Source organism: Palaemon carinicauda, chromosome 2, assembly GCF_036898095.1.
Source record: "Palaemon carinicauda isolate YSFRI2023 chromosome 2, ASM3689809v2, whole genome shotgun sequence".
Classification (NCBI taxonomy): domain Eukaryota; kingdom Metazoa; phylum Arthropoda; class Malacostraca; order Decapoda; family Palaemonidae; genus Palaemon; species Palaemon carinicauda.
In genome coordinates this window covers 40,158,748-40,176,042 of record NC_090726.1, presented here as the reverse complement: position 1 = coordinate 40,176,042, position 17,295 = coordinate 40,158,748, and the positions used below count along the sequence as shown (strand labels likewise).

The 17,295-nt window shown below is 41.2% G+C and overlaps 1 protein-coding gene across 1 annotated transcript in view; it reads right to left on the bottom strand.

Moving 5' to 3' along the window:
* Positions 1-5,381: 5,381 nt before the first annotated feature.
* Polr2M (RNA polymerase II subunit M) overlaps positions 5,382-17,295 on the bottom strand; it is a 56,518-nt gene continuing 44,604 nt past the window's right edge. Inside the window, exon 6 of the mRNA XM_068354702.1 lies at positions 5,382-5,996. Coding sequence (XP_068210803.1) covers positions 5,778-5,996 — 219 coding nt within the window. The 3' untranslated portion in view covers positions 5,382-5,777. The remainder of the gene's footprint in view (positions 5,997-17,295) is intronic.

Genomic DNA, 17,295 nt, shown 5'->3' with positions numbered 1-17,295 from the left:
CAGTCATAGCAAGAATGCTAGTGGACAGTCATCTTTAGACAATATTTCTTTGGCAAAGGGGAATCTGTATGATGAGATCATGGAGATTCTAGGCTAGTTCTATTCATCCTTGAGGAAGAAGCTTTCTTTCTGGATGGGGACCATGCTTTTTGGTTATCGTTCCCTCATGTTGGCTTCTAGATTCTCGGTGATCTGGAACACGCGAGATCTGAGGAGTTGGAGAGCATAAGGTCTCCTATGACAGCAAGTGCCCAATGAGGACTGATCATGTGGAAGAAACTTGACCCTTAGTCTACCTCACTGACCTAGGACATGGGATCATCCCCTGAGGATTGTGCACTACGAAGCAAGACTCAAACATCAGAAGACTGTACTGTACTTGTCCCAAGAGATGGGTGTACACTGTAGTGAGAGAGAATAGGAGCATGCTCGGGTACAGCGGATAAGTCCTTTTTGGGTGAATGCTCATGTATAGGTAGCCATGACAGATGAGTTGACAGCAAACTAACATTTGGGGGAGAGTACAGGACTGCTCTACCTAAGGAGTGTGCCTGACGAGAATCCTTTTCAAGAGAAGGAAATGCATATGGGTAGTAGAGTACATGCAAACAGTTGAATGTGTATGAAAAGGAGAGCACGCTTTAGCATGAGGTGATAATATCCAGCAAAGAACATGCGAGCTTGGTCAGAACTGTGTGTGCTGCATGGGGTGCTCGTGCACACATGGACAAGCGAGTGAATGGTATGAGTAAAATGTTCATAAACTCTTGCACATTCTGAATCTGGTGGGTATGCTCTAACAGGAACATGCAACCCCTAGACTGTGCATGAGACTCTGTGCGCTTAAAGGAGAACATGCATGCAGTAACATAACTATCCTTGGCCTTTAATTTGTGTGCTAATTGGAGAATATGCACCACCATTAAAGCAAGCAGGAACTAATTAAAGTGTGTGTACACGTGTCTACGAGAGCGTTCCCGAATAGGAGAATGTTCTAGTTCAGATGAGAGAACTCTTACTGAGTATCATGTAAACAATGGTGCTTATTTACACAAGAATGAATATCAAGATAATCGTGAGCATGATTCCACAGGTGAGCTTGCCACAGTCTTAGATGGTTCAGAATCCAATTATTAGTGTCTTGAAGCATGGGCTAATACATGCAGATGAATGGTTAGGCTTGGGAAAATGTGGCGTGTCAAAAGTGGGTCATGATCTAATGAATGCACACTAACAAGTGAGCGCATGCAGGCATGAACGCACTTTCACAAGACAGCTCAAGGTCTCTCGTAAAGATTAAAAGATCCTTTTCATGATCTGTGGTGACAAGATTTTGTATACCTGTAATTTTCTTCAGAAGAGGAGGGCATATGAATCCTCGATGGAGAGCTCGATCCCCTGGATTAGCTCTGAAGGTGCTCTCTTCTCTTGGCTTCTAGAGCAAGTATTACTGTACTCGCCTTCACTAGAGAGGATGAGGTTGATGGGATAATGCCTTGTGGAGAGGAAGGCCAAAAATGTCACTGGTGAGACTCGAGCCATAGACGAAGGAGCTGCAGAAGGTGAGGATCTATAATCAACTCCACCTTATGAGATCTTCGGATGACCCGAATTGTCATACATCAGCCTTCTTGTCTACTGGGGGCTGCATTAGGTGGGCCATGGAGGAAGACCTAGTCTTTAGAAGTTGCTAAGGCTAAAACAAGCTTCTTTGCTGATGCAATGCCCTCTAGCCCTAGAAAAGTTAAGATTCCTTGGGGCGTGGTCTATTGCTTGGCCATCACCTGAAAAGGAGGACTGTCTCAATTCGGATTAACGAAAGACTACCTGCCTCTTTACGAGCGGGCAGGACCACTTCTCTCAGAACTTGTCTTAATGCTAGATCTGTGCCACCGTTCTCCTTTTAAGGTTACATCTGGGTCGCAGTCCATCTCCGTCACCTGACTGAGGAGGGGTAAAGGAGGAGGTTAGGAAACTCAATTACCAGAAGTAGGAGAGGGGGGGTTTTGCAGATGTTTGACTAAGAGGAAAACTGCGCATTAGAATCCTACTTGGGTTTCTTCCTCCTCCTCTTGCCATACTACAGCAATGGAGTCATTCTTTACACTCCTTGCTGGGTGATTACTCTGCAGTCATAGCCCCAACAGGAGGCAAACAATGAATGGGGGTCCACTCAGCTTCTGAACATAAATGTTCCAGGACTGCTTGTCGATTTGTGGTTTCTCCTCCAACCAAAAGGCTAAGTTTTGTTGCACCGTAAGTAGGTCCGTATAACTCAGCGGCTTAAGTCAAAGTTACTACTCGGTGAGCTAGAAAGGGAGTGTGGCTCCCTCTACACTTGCCAGTAACTACTGACTACTGAAATTTTTACAGACAAGTTTCTAGCTTTGGAATCCTATTCCTAATAAAGAATGAAGGTTTGAATTCATATAGGAACAATCTTTGTCTAAATTTTCATACTACATATATAAAAAAATTAAAGGAATTCATCTAATGCAAATTCCTTAATTTCTCATACATAGTACATTCTTTGTTGATGGGATCATGGGGACTGATCAGATCATAATTCTGAACTAGATTGGGCAAATGATCTGCATCTGCATGGTAGAACATTTCAGCACTTAATGAGAACTTGAATTATCAACCTTTCTAAGTGGTGTATTCTAGATTAAAATTTATTTATCTTGCTCAAAACAAACTACGAAAATTGAAATGTATATGTCATAATGGAAGCAGTCTTTCTTGACAACTTGGAATAACTACAATACTGTATCAACGTCACAGCACACCTTAAATAACTTATTTGGATGTCTTTCGGAAATAAGTTGTCTTAAAGACTATATCTAAAGATACCTCACCCTTTCCCTCCTGTATATCTTCATAATCATCTTAATTACTTGAAAGATTGTCCAAGACATTCATTAATTTTCCTACCTCATATGAGAACTGATGTCCATATGATAAAGAGATTAGTTTTGTCAATCGAGATATTAATCTCTACATTTGCCCAGTACGAGAAAAACCTGACGAACTCGTGGCTAAGCTTGTAAGTAAACAATGCACACACCCATTTAATCATTGTGATACCAAAGAAGGTTTAGCTCAATCTTCCACAAAATTGAAAAAGAAAACATTTTGATCTAAGAAAATCATATGATTTGCAACACAATCCTCATAGCTATGAAGAGGTTGTTAAGTGATCTTTACTTTATTGAGAGGAGTGATAATATGATCCAGACAACCATATTAACACAAGAAATAAAAGGGTCTTAAGCATTGCAATCCAGTTGTCAAAAAAGACCATCAAAAAAGCAAGAATGAGAGGGTTTCACATCAGAAGGGTCTAAAGTAGGCAAGGGTGTGAAACAGGAGAAATGAGACCAGAAACATTCACCTTAATTCAAGATTTAATGGTCTCCAGAGATTCAAAAAACGAAGCTTTATTTTACGCTCTGATCTTTCAATCTAAGCAGTAAGGTCTTCACACTCCGCACAACAATTCTCTAAATCATAAAATTGTTCTTGGCTTGAGACAATAAGAATGCAGATCATGACCACTTTAAAGCAATTTCCTTCCACAACCTACACAGCAATTGCTAACAAATCCAGATGACATCTTAAAACACTGAAAAATAAAACACAAAAGGCCTGAAAATCTACTGTGCATGTCTTCTTAAGAGATTGAAGGCGATACAATAAGAGCTGTTATTGTCGGTACATGCTAGTTGGTCTCATTATTAGAGGCCTTATTATATTATAAGGCAAGAAAATTGGAATGTTTAAATTTCTAAGGGGTAACATTGACATACCAAACTTCCAGAGACTGAAGCAATATGAACATAAGGAGAGATTCATAGAAATTATTTCAGTACTTGCCAGAAAATTATGTACTGAACAGTCTTTCAATAAGTAAGCTCGTCAATGATGAAAAATAAAATTCTCACAAAGATGTGAGTTAACCCTTTGTTTCCTTTATTTAAAACTCTAGTTTTCTAAAAATATATTTCCCCATCAAGCAGAAACTGAATCTTTTTGTCTTTAGTGGAGAAACATAGAGCAAAAAATATCTGTAGCTACCATCATTCCCAAATCCGTAAAGAACCGAGGGGAAATACAAACTTCTTGAAACTGACCATCTTTCTACCAACAAGAACTTAATCTATTACCATTCCAAAATAAGAATTCACTCACTCGAAAGGAAATCTGGATAGACTGTTGATATTTCTAGCTCTTCTAACAACTTCAACAGCACTTTCTAGTCTCTGAGAAGGAGCTCTAGATTTTTTTTTTTGAGATCTAAATCATTCAATTGTGCTAACTCCATTATTCTTCATGGATACTATTTCTTTGACACTGAGTTCCTTATTTGTGAATACTTTGACCCATATTTATTTTGAATGATTTTAAAATGAACCAATAATTCAGATACAAAGCTGATGACTTTTCATGAATTTTAGTACCCTGGAAATCAAATGACAAACCTTTATTAGACAGTCCAATAGAAGAAATTCAAAATTTTCTTGACCCCAAAACTAGTGTCTACATGGAAAAAGTCAAGAACTTGGAATTCAAAGTCTAAAATCCCTCCTAACACTGCTATTCAACCACTTTTGGTACCAAGAATGTCCTATTCTAAAATCTTGGGAAGGTGACTAAATCCCTTCTATTGTCTCATTCAATAACACACATTTTGTCTTGCTAATATCAGTATTGTCTTGCCATAAAGAAAAGAATTTTGGTACAGTTTATTGGAGGGGATGCAACTTCAAATTCATTTGGTAACTAATCCTTAACTTGAGAACTGTAATAGCCTGTCATCACATGATCCACCATGTCTTAATAATCTCCAAAGTAGCATTGATCTTCCACAACCTATGCAAGTCAACAAACTGTTTTACGAGAGAAAAAATTTCACTATACTGTACTATCAATATTTCTTAGCCTTTGTCTAATATACTACTAAATTCAGAACACAAACTTTTTGAATATTTAAACAATTTACCTGGGCTACGTTAAGAAGGGGAAGTTTGTGTTATTTTCCAGTAGTCCAAAGTAACTCTTTCCTTACTTCCTTTTTGTATATTTATAGTAGCATAGATTCTCCTCATCAAAGAAAAAAAAACAAAAATCTTAAAGGAAAAACTACTAATACACTTTGTAAATGGAATTTGCATATAATGTATTTAAATCATAGCCTTTTACTAAAATTAGCTTATATGCCTTTTAATCTATACTCATACCCAAAATAAAGTCTTTTTGAAAAAGGGTGAACAGAAAAAACAGACAACCTTATTAGTTGATATGATACTCAATCAACCACTTTAAAAATACCATTGCTAACATAGACATCATCCGAAAGAACAATAAAGAGTCAAGATGGCAAAGGTTTGTTTACCCAATGTGTATTGTTTCGCTTATCTTAAATAGAGGAAACAAAGGGTTAAGCCTCAAGATTTTTTTAAATAACTGAATAGCTTTTTCACTGATAGAATGAACAGCACATAATTTTCTGAAAAGTTTCCCTGAAATACTGAATATTTAGTCTGTGACAATTCTTCCTTGATGCTATAACCACAGCTGTAGCATTTATACAGCCTTTCACTTTCCTATAACAGCCAACATCAATTGATCGACAAATTTGCAAGCAAGATACAATATAAAACATTTGGTAGGCAATCATCAAACTATAGTTTCAATAATAATCAGGTATTTTACCACCAATTCATTGGTATAAAATGCCATTATAAAAATAAAATCAAACTTACTGAATGAAAAATTCAAAACAAACCATCATCATCATCCTCTGGATCATCATAATTTGATGCGAGAAAGGCTTCACCATCAGTTTCCTCATCTTCCTCTTCATCCGAATCCAAAATGTGTTTTGAAAGATTAGTATCACGGTAATTACCAACAGGATTGGAAGGGAGCGTTGTGATTCCCGATACTTTGTTGGGGCGTGCAAGACCCTCTATTGTGAGTTTCAGCTCTCTCTCCTGTAAAGAGAAAATAAAATATCTGTCAGTTTATTTTGTAATAAACTTTTATTAGGATATGTTTAGTGGAAGAGAATATCGTGAGATCTTTAAAAAAAAAAATATTGCATGAAAGATTACACTATCATCACCCCACAATAAATCCTTTGAACAATTTTCACAAGATATAGTGAAGGCAGAAGACATCCCCTATATGGTTATAATCACAACTACTGTAAAAAATTTTAGAACTTTCTAAAACATAAAATCAAATCTAGAGGACGTGACGATTAGAGAACTGAAAGACAAAGAAAAGACAGCTTAACCATGAGGTGGTATATTGCCATTTACTGGCCATATAAGCTTATTTCTACACTAGAGGGGCATGGCCATTACAAGGAAAGATAATGGGAACATTTTTAGTTTTAGAGTAGACACAGACGTCTAACCAATTTTGAAAAAGAAGTAATATCAACACCACGGGTGTTTTATAGAAATATATATCAAAGTAAACTGAGGTGCTCATGAGGAAATACTTCAAACAAAACTCTAAAGCAAATATTTCATAATGTAAACAAATTCATACTATAACTATTTTTCTGTATGAAATTCACACACAAGTGATTTTGACGAAGGAAAAATCTATTTCTGGGCGAGGGACCTGTGTCGCCCAGTGAAATGCTCCTTAAAGCACCATTTCTAAGGTATAAATACTGCTAAATATACCCGAGAAAAAAGTTGCATGGAATGCCAGGAATATACCCAGCTTGCTCACCCTTATAGGGTGTCAGTATAATAACGGGGGCGTGTGAAACCACTACCAGAGGTCCCTTACCAATTAGTCTTCTCCTTCCTCAACACCCCCGTTACTACAAGGTGTCGTTCTCTACAACTATTGCCCCCCCACCACTACCACTACCCATCCTTCTCCCATCATTCCTACTAGCACCCCAAGCTTGGGCCAGCCTAGGGTGAGGAAAAAGGGGGGTGGGTTCATTGGGCGACACAGGTCCCTCGCCCAGAAATAGATTTTTCCTTCGTCAAAATCCCTTTTCTGGGCTCAACAAGTGTCGCTCTGTGATATAGTAACAGAGAATTGGTCCCATAAGCTTGGAAATACACAAAAAGTTAAGGAACTGAATTAAAAATAGAAAAATTTAATTAAGTGTGTTTTACTAATAATCCTTAATATACCAATCTCTTAAATACAACCCAAATAAAGGTCAATGTTAAGGTATGGGGAATAGGCAAGGCAGGTGTCGCCCTGCTCCTTATTAGGAGACAAGACACTAAGAGGAAAAAATATATATGAAGATAGGACCCTGTTATAAAGGTTCTGTTATATCTGGAGGAACCACTATATCTTTTTAATTCTTCAAAAGTCATGTGACGAAAATAATTGACTGATGTTGCTACAGCTCGGATATCATGGGCATGTGGGACAGATTCCGGCTTGGCTCATTTAATATAATAAAGAATCTATTGTCTGATTCCTTTCAGGGAAATGGTTCCTCCATCCTCTCTAATAAACAAAGGTCCTGTAGACTTTTAAGAAGTTCTATTCAAATAGGCTTTCAGTGTTAATTGGGCACAGAGATAGATCCTGTGGAAGTGCGACAATCTTCCACGGGGACCATCTATTCTGTGGATCCTCATTCTTTTCTAAGAGTTTCCTATCTAGAGAGAATAAAATTCTACCAGAAGAAAGAAAATCAATATGATTTGGTTCTCTAGATAATGCTGAGATTTCAGATATTCTGGCTCCTGAGGCTAAACTTATTAAAAATAACGTCTTCCTAAGAAGCGCTATATAAGTGCAGGAGTCATTATCAGTGTCAGAAACTAGATCAAGGACATCATTTAAAACCCAGGAAACTGCATGAGGGCGAGTTACTGGTTTTAGTCTAGCACAGGCTCTCGGAAGACGAAAAATACGAATCCGTAAGATTAATATTGAACTCGAGCTGAAATATTTTCCTCAAAGCAGATTTAATTATGGTAATAGTATTATTGACTACGCCTCCTTCAAACAAAGCTCTGAAAAAGGTAACTGCCAGATTCGTAGTCATCGTCCGAACCTCTGAGTCTTCCAGAAATTTGGCTAAACTCCTTACATCAGAATCATATTGCCGAAGGGTAGAATCTCATATATCTGACACTAGGAACAATGTGTTAAGAGGGTCAATCTCAGCATCTCTTTGTGCTGCAAATCTCATATAGTCCATAAAGTGAAAGCACTCTGAATTCGTGAGGAAGCTGACACACAGTGAGTGGGTACCATCCGTGCTAACTTTGGTTCGGGAATCCGCTGAGGTCGGAGTCCTAGCTCCACCAAGAGGGGAAACGAGCTGCACTGGGCCAATTGAGGGCTACGAGGGTAATCCGACCTTTGAAAGTCCTGAGCATGTCCAGGACTTTCATTAGCATGTTTATAGGTGGAATCAGGTAAATCCTCCGTCAGTTGTTCCAATCTATGGACATGTCGTCTGTGACATAAGCCGGCGGGTCCAGGTTGGGGGCTACATGACATTGTGGCATGAGGTTGGATTCCGTGGCAAATAGATCTACTTGGAGACCAGGAACTTGTTGGCAAGTCCAATTGAATGACTTTTTGTCCAAGGACCATTCCGACTCCCACGGAGGTTCCCTGATAGTTCATCCTCAACCACATTTCTTACTCCCGCCAAGTGAACAGTTGACAGGTGCCAATGGTTCCCTGTTGCCATTGAAAAGATAGCTACCATCACTTGATTTATGTGACTTGATTTGGAACCTCCACTGTTTATGCAGTGGACTACCACTTGGCTGTCTGCTATTATTAGACTGATATGTTGTTTCTATGACGGGGAAAGTCGTTTTAGAGTCAAGAACAATTCCATGACTTCTAGGATATTGATGTGTAGTTGTCGGAATGTCACTGTCCACAACCCCTGGACCTGTTCGTATTGGGAATAGCCTCCCCAAGCACTTAGAGAGGCATCTATATGGACCACCAATGTTGTCGCTGGGAATCGTAAAGGTACTGAGCTTGCTAGGTTTTTGACCTTCGTCCATGGTTGAAGTCCTTCCATAGTGTTGGTGGAATCCGAGAAATTTTGTCTCGCTCTTTCTCGTTTGCTTTGGACCGCCAAACTCGATTGATGTCTTTCAGCTTGACTCTCAGTAATGTGACTATTACTGAGGCAAACTGGAGTAAGCCTAGGATTCTTTCTTGGTTTCTCCGGGTTGTTAGTTTGTCCTTGAGAAATCCTCTTGTGTTTCTTACTATCTCTATCCTCTTCCGTGGTGAAATCGACCGCTTGTGTGTAGTCAGGATCCATTATAGACCTAACAACTGGAAGTACGTTGCTGGAGTAAGACGGGACTTGTGTGTAGTCAGGATCCATTATAGACCTAACAACTGGAAGTACGTTGCTGGAGTAAGACGGGACTTATTGAAATTTATTTGGCATCCTAAGTATTCCAGAAATTTTATTACTTTGTCCGGCGCCTTGTGGCATTCCTCGACGCTGTTGGCCCAGATAACTGTATTCCTTGATTCCTCATCTCTTGGACTACTGTCTCCGCCAACTTAGTGAATATCCTGGTCGCTATGTTGAGTCCGAACGGCATCACTTTGAAGGTGTAAGCCCGTTTGCCTAGCTTGAATCCTGGGAAAGGACAAAAATGTCATGCTATCGGAACATGAAAATAAACGCCTGTAAGATCTATAGAGGTGGTGACGGCCCCACGGAGACATAAAGTCCTCACCTGTGAGACGGTCAGCATATGGAACTGGTCGCATTGAATATATGTATTCATATGGGACAGATCTAAGTTACTCTTTGTTTGTCAGAGTCTTTCTTTGGCACCCTGAACAAACATCCTTGAAATTTTAAGCATTTTACCTCTTTTATTGCTCTCTTCAGAAGGAGATCTGTGTAAAGTGTTAAATCTGCCGTTGGAATCTGATAAAAACTGGTTGTTGGAGGGGGCTTTTTCATCCAACTCCACCCCAGACCTTTCGTTATGATGCTGTATGCCAATTGCTGAACGCCCAACGGCTTCGAAAGAGGTACAGCCTTCCTCCTACCTGGGGAGTCTCACTGGTTTGCAGAAGGTCTGCTTCCACGGCTCCCTCGAAATCCTCTACCTCTAGCGGAAGCTCTTCCGCCGCCTCTATGCAGGAAGGCTCCCCTAGCTCTACTACCTCTCGCATGCCTATTATATCCGTGAAACACTTCCTGTGTTTCGAAGGAAGGATGATACGCTGGAGACGCAATACAGTAAACGGAGTAGTGGCTGAATCGGTTGTGGAGGTGGTTGGCTTACCCACACATATTGATTTTGTGGCTGGGTTCTTGAGGTGGAAGGCTGGCTCATCTGGGATACTGGCATTGCCTGTAGCACATCTTGAGCCTGTGGCCCTTGGAAGGACTGAAACTTCCTTGGTCTTTTCCTGCCTCGTGATTGTGGTCCAGTGGGCTCGAATTTTCTTTTAGGAATTAGACCCCACCGAACTCTGAGGCTCTGGTTGACTCTAGCTGCTTATCCGAGGACGCTATTTACCACGTCCTCCGGGAATAAGTCCACTCCCCAGATAGAGGCCTTAATTAACCTGTTAGGCTCATGCCTAATGGAGTCCTCAGTTAAGACGTGCTTCCGGCAATTGCGTCGGACCACTGCAAAGTCATATGTGTCACACTGTAGTGTGTGAGGCAAAGACTTTGTTAGGATTTTAAAAAAGTGGCTCCTCGCGTAGACTAACGAAGTCATCTCCCCCATCGTGGCTGAGTTGATAGATCTACCCATCCTGGTTCTTGCACCGTATTCTATTTTAGTCAGAGAGTCTGGAAGTCCGGGGAGTGATTCACTAAACTGTGTGATGGCACAGTCCTAATTCAATGACCCTGCTGTGAAAGTAGCTGGTGCATCGATCCAGCATTCATGGTCTCCTGGGAACAACAGGGAAGTTAGTTCCGTATTCCTTAGTTGCGGCATGGGCTTGCCTTCCATAGCCACCTGTAAGGTAAGGTCTACTACTTTGGTGGTACATGGTGTCGGGGTTTGCCCGTCCACCTTGAACATAGTGAACGTACAGTGAACCCTCGCTACTTCGCGGTTCGACAATCGCGGATTCACCACTTCGCGGGGTTTTCCCATAACCCATATATATATACATATCGCGGATTTTCCGGAAAATTCGAAAATACCGCGAAATCTGAAGATAACCAAATACGATATTTTGTTACCTGTAATTCCATTAATACTGTAATTAGTAATATCTGCTCTTACTGATTGTTCATTGCATTACATATGATATATAATTCAGCACAGAAAGAAATAAAACACGAAAAGAGAATGTGATCATACGATAATTCAGTACGTAGTAAAATTAAATCGAACATGAAACGCAAATCAGATGCAGTCATACCATATTAGAATGGTGTGTACTGTAATGGATGTGCTTCTTTTCCATGAATCTTTTGTATGTATACGTACGTAGTACAGTACTGCATCCAATAATATTCTTTGTTGCAAAAATCACATTTCGAATAAGTACTGTAAGCGTACGAGAGAGAGAGAGAGAGAGAGAGAGAGAGAGAGAGAGAGAGAGAGCGTAAAATAGCGTACGTACGTAAATTTTTATTATTATTGTTATTATTATTATTATTGTTGTTGTTGTTAATAAAATTATTATTGTTATTATTATTAATCATTATTATTATTATTATTACTGTACTGTACAGTATTATTATACTGTACAGTATTATTATCATTATTTATTATTATTACGGTACCCTTGTACTTAATCTACGTACGTTCAGTATGCGCGGGGCATCTTCTATGAGTAACCAACGCACCATGTACTGTAAGACGGGTTGTGATTGGTTCAAGCGCTGACAGATGACGAATCAAAACTCAAGTTTTGTTATCTAGCCTGTGATTGGTGTTTTGCCCGCATCTTCAACTTCCAGCATCACAGTTCTCGCGGGTCTGCATCGTTCACTTTCTCTTTCCGCGTATTGCTGAGTAGACGTTCTTAACTTTGTGAAGTTTAATCTGTGCTGTGTGCGACTGTTTTAAGTTGAACTTTTTGTTGAACTTTCTGTTACAATGGCTCCCAAGCGTTCTGCTTCTAGTAAGGCTGGTAGTGAGCCTAAACGCCACCGAAGAATGATGACGATAGCTGAGAAGGTTACGCTTCTCGACATGTTAAAAGATGGTAGAAGTTACGCGGCCGCCGGCCGCCATTTTGGCATCAACGAATCCACCGTTCGCTACATCAGGAAGGACGAGGCGAACATTAGAAAGACTGCTGCAATCACCTTTAGCAGATCAGCGAAGCGAGTCGTTACAACGCGTAATAAAACGATCGTACGCATGGAAGGTGCTTTAGCTGTGTGGATTGCCGACTGTCGGAAGAAGAACATAGCGTTGGATACGAACACCATCCGAACAAAGGCTTTGAGCTTGTATGAGAATTTTGCGGCAAAGGAACCTCATGACGACGATGGCGACCATGCTGAAGAAGATGATGATGTAGATGATCCTCAACCAGGGACCTCCACTGATTCCCAGCGTCAGAAACAACGTTTTTCCGCCAGCAAAGGATGGTTCGCGAAGTTTCAGAAACGCTTCGCCCTGAAAAGCGTTTCCCTGCATGGGGAGTCTGCTTCCGCTGACACTGCCGCTGCTGAAACTTACGTGAACCAGACTTTCAAGAACATTATCGCTGAAGGTGGATACAAGCCGGAACAAGTGTTTAATATGGATGAAACCGGCTTGTTTTGGAAGAGAATGCTGTCGCGAACTTTCCTGTTCAAAGAGGAAGCCAAAGCCTCTGGCTTTAAGGCATTCAAGGATCGCGTTACCCTCCTGATGTGTGGCAATGCTGCTGGATTTTTGTTAAAGCCGGGGCTTATTTATAAGTCGAAAAATCCTCGCGCTTTGAAAAACAAAAATAAGAATCTCCTTCCCGTGTACTGGATGCATAATCAAAAAGCATGGATTACGAAGATGCTGACCTCCAACTGGTTCCACCAGTGTTTCATCCCGCAAGTCCATGAATATCTCTTAGAGAAGGGCTTGCCATTCAAGATCCTTCTCCTTATGGATAACGCTGGTGGACACGCAACTGACCTGTCGCGTGAGGGCGTTCAGGTTGAGTTCCTGCCACCCAACACCACGTCATTAATTCAACCAATGGACCAGGGGGTTATCAGGGCGTTCAAGGCCCTCTACACGAAGAATACCTTGGCGGACCTCGTTGCGTGTGTGGATGCTGCCCAAGATGACGAGGATGAAGACTTCAACTTGAAGGCGTACTGGCGGCAGTACACCATAGCCACGTGCCTGCAGAATATTCAAAAGGCACTTCAAGAGATGAAACCTGCAACCGTAAATGCGAGCTGGAAGAAGCTGTGGCCCGATATTGTTTACGACGACAAGGGATTTACTCCGTCGGAAATCCAACACTCTGCAATACGGAAATCTGTGCAGTTGGCTGCCATAATTGGGGGTGACGGGTTTGGCGACATGACGACTGAAGACGTCGACGAGTTGTTGGACTGCCATTCCCAGCCCCTAACTGACGCAGACCTCGAAGACCTGACGAAATCGGCAAGTGAGGAAGAGAGTGAGGGTACCCAGGAAGAGACCCAAGAAAATGTAGAAGAAACGGGCTTAACATTAGAACGGCTCGCCAAGTTCTGCAACCATATGAAGGAGGCGAAAGAAATGTTGCAAGAGTGGGACGAGGATATGGTTCGCTCGATGCAATTCTGCAACAAGGTCGATGACATCACGACTCCCTACAGGATGCTCTTGGATCGAAAAAAGAAGCAGCGGCAACAACTTCCGATCACAATGTTTTTTCAGCCTCGCAAAAAAGAGCCAGTTCCTCCTGCTAGTACGCCTTCGGAAGAAATTGAAGAAGTTGAAGAGGTGTCCCAGGAAAAGACACCTCCGTCTGAAGAGACGTAAAATACTACCATTGACTGCACAGTAGAACACATCATCAGCTTCATCATCATCATTTCTACTGTGCAGCAAATTCATCGCCATCGTCATTCAAGTTTTTCTTGAACTTCTTTCGTGGTGAGTACAGTAACAATCTTTATTTTTTACTTTAACCTGTTTTATAGTTTAGTAATGTACGTACTGTATGCATTAAGTTAAAGGGAAGGTTTTAAAAGTCTACATGTTGTAACCTATCATATTTTTTTTGTTTAAAATTTACATTTACGTACGTAAAACAATCTCTCTCTCTCTCTCTCTCTCCTCTCTCTCTCTCTCTCTCTCTCTCTCTCTCTCTCTCTCTCTCTCTCATTGTTTTCCTGCTTTGCTACGTACAAGTACTGTATAATTTATATTTGTAAGGTAACATATTTTGTAAATGCTTTGTACTGTAAATACTGTATGTACTGTATCATTATTTATCACTATCATCATGTGTGTTAAATGCCTTGTTTGTTCTGAGCGTGGTTGTTTACTGAGCGTACACGCCGTCGTTTCAGGCGGCGTCATAAAGAAAAAGATTTCATTTGGAAGTCCTAAGAAAAATACGTAAACTAAAACATTGGTAATAAAAAAATCAACATACAGTACTGTATAATCAATATAATCGATGCAAAAACTAACCATACGTACATATATGTGTACACTAAATGAGTTTGTTTCTTCATTATGATCAGAGATGAACGTAAACAAAACATTGGTTGCCATTTTTTATCGTGCTTTTTAGGTGTTTAGGAAACACATGATATAAAATCGCCTTTAATATTTGTGCCTGTTTTAGTTTAGGGTGCTGTAGTACATGCATTAAGTGTTCTGTACATTACAGGGTGTAAAGGGTGGTTTGTTAACAGTACTACGTACAAGGGAAGGTTTTAAAAGTCCGAATATACATGTTAAATAAATAGGTAAATATGCTGTCACTACTTCGCGGATTTTCACCTATCGCGCCCGCGTCTGGAACCTATCTACCGCGATAAACGAGGGTTCACTGTACCCTTATGAGGGGTTAACTTAGTATTGACACATTCCCATTCATTTAAAGTCCGGACCCAGGCGGACCGAGCTTACTCTTTTGGTTAGATAACGGTTTCCTTGGGAACCTTGTCTACCCTTATTAGCTCTTCCACTGACGGGTGCTCGTATCAAGGGAAGGGGAATTGTAAACCGGGCGGATAGCATTCAAAATCTTCTACCGGACGGGGACCATCTCCTGCTATTGTCAACATGCCCTCTGAGAACGGGGCATGAAGAGCCAATCGCCACGGGTAGTTCTAAACAAACGCCGGGAGCTTTGACGCGTCCGGAACCACAAACTACCGTTGTTGTGGTAGTCCGGACCGCAAGGATTTTCTATCGGATTTTCCTGATTTTGCAGTCCCTGGCCCAAATTGTCCATAAACTGCAGGCGATCAGCAATTGAACCAAACTGGACTATACTACTCAATCTCTCCATGAGCTGGCTCGAGAAGGCCACCGGATCGAAAGCAAGTTCCGACGTCTGCCCCTTTGAGCTTCTTGCTCTCGACCCTTGATGTGGAGGATTAGTCCCTGCCGAGTCCGTCAGTAGCTTAGAAGCTGATGATGGTCTGGTTGGGAGTGGTTTGGGTAGCCTAGAAGGCTTGCCCGCTTTGGGTAGGGCCTACCTCATACGTTTTACCATAGGGGCCACTGAGCATGGCACCCGGCATGAGATCGGCAGACCTCATGCCCACACGACTGCTGCAGCACAGCAGTGCATGCTGTCTCCTGACAGCGTACCACCTGTAAATCAATTTGATACATGAGTATCATACTTGATTTCGCTGGAAAATCCAGTGACATATATAGTTAAGTTAAATCCGCTGTGTTTAGCTCAGCGGAGTCGTATTCTTTCTTACTATTTTACAATAGTACCCTAATATTCTGTTTTCCTTCTTCCACCATCTCCTGTCATCCAAAGTATTGTCATTACAAAGAGTTGAAACGGGCAGAAACGGTGGCTGTATTAATATTGGACCAGTCCGCCGTCTCCAGAGAGAAAAATTCTACAATGAAACTTCTCTCAACCTTCCATACCCTTACCGGAGTAGGATGTATGTATTGATAAAGAAAGGTTGGGACAAGGAGATACAAGGAAATCAGAATTAGGGACACCAATACTGTTGCCGGAATACCTGGTTGGAAGTATGAATTCCTACTGTTGTAAATTCGGCCCGTAACAATATAAATTCAAGAACTACTAAGCTCTGTCTGTAACCCTCTTCCCAGAACAACCATACCGTAAATATCCTGTTATATAAGGGATCAACCTACGGGATCAGAACAGGGTAAAAATTTATCTGAATCCGATCAAAGAAACATAGTAACTATCTCATGGATACGATTTCAAGTCATCTCGGCCCTCACGGGGCGTAAGAATATCGAAGATGGAATTCCGGGAATAGGGGAATACGCAGTACATAGCAAGGCTCATACTCGGTCCGGCTCGTCTGGTGGCCATCCATGACTAACCGAGGAGAGAGCGCTATTTGTATCGACTCACAGATCGTGGGAGCTATCTCTCTCTCAGCTTTTTCCCTTCTCTCATAAGTATATAACTCAAGCCTACTTCCAGAGGTTAGGGTGTGGCGACTAAGAATTCCACCGAGGTGGGTACAGGGGGAGGGAGACAGCCGAGTAAGATAATTTGGTATATGAATATAAAATTAACTTGTGCCGGGAACCCCGGCAAAATACTTAAAGAAATTAAATTCCGCCGTGACACCCAGCAGAAAATCATGCGCCCTAAAGCTAAAGGAAATAATACGTAATACTGTAGCATTAAAAAAAACATGTTACCCCTCTGTCATGTAAAGGCAGAGCTAAAATCAATCAAAACGCGTTCCTATTCCCCGTAAAATCTCCCCCCCCAAAAAAAAACCATGAATTCTCGCGTGGAAGGCTACCGACCGAAGCCGCACACTGCTCGGTCAGGTAGGCTAACTAACACTGTCCAAATAGCCTAAATAAAAGACAAAATCATGCCAAAACATTGAATTAGATATCCAGAACACAAAAATAAGACTGCAATTAGTATGAGGAACTAATTGAAAGTCTTACAAAACAAAGAGATCACGAGGAAGCGACACCAAATGGCCGCATACACACCCGTAAGGGAGCGTCAACAAAGCGGCTGAGAGAAAAACCAACAAGGTTATTAAATGAACGTGTGTCGCTACCTAGAAATCCCAAACAGACAAATATAATACAGTACTCAACTTGGGAGCAGGGATCTCCAAAACGTCCGACACCTTTAAAAACACAAAAGAACACAGAGCTATGAAAAACACGTCTGAACGTTCAC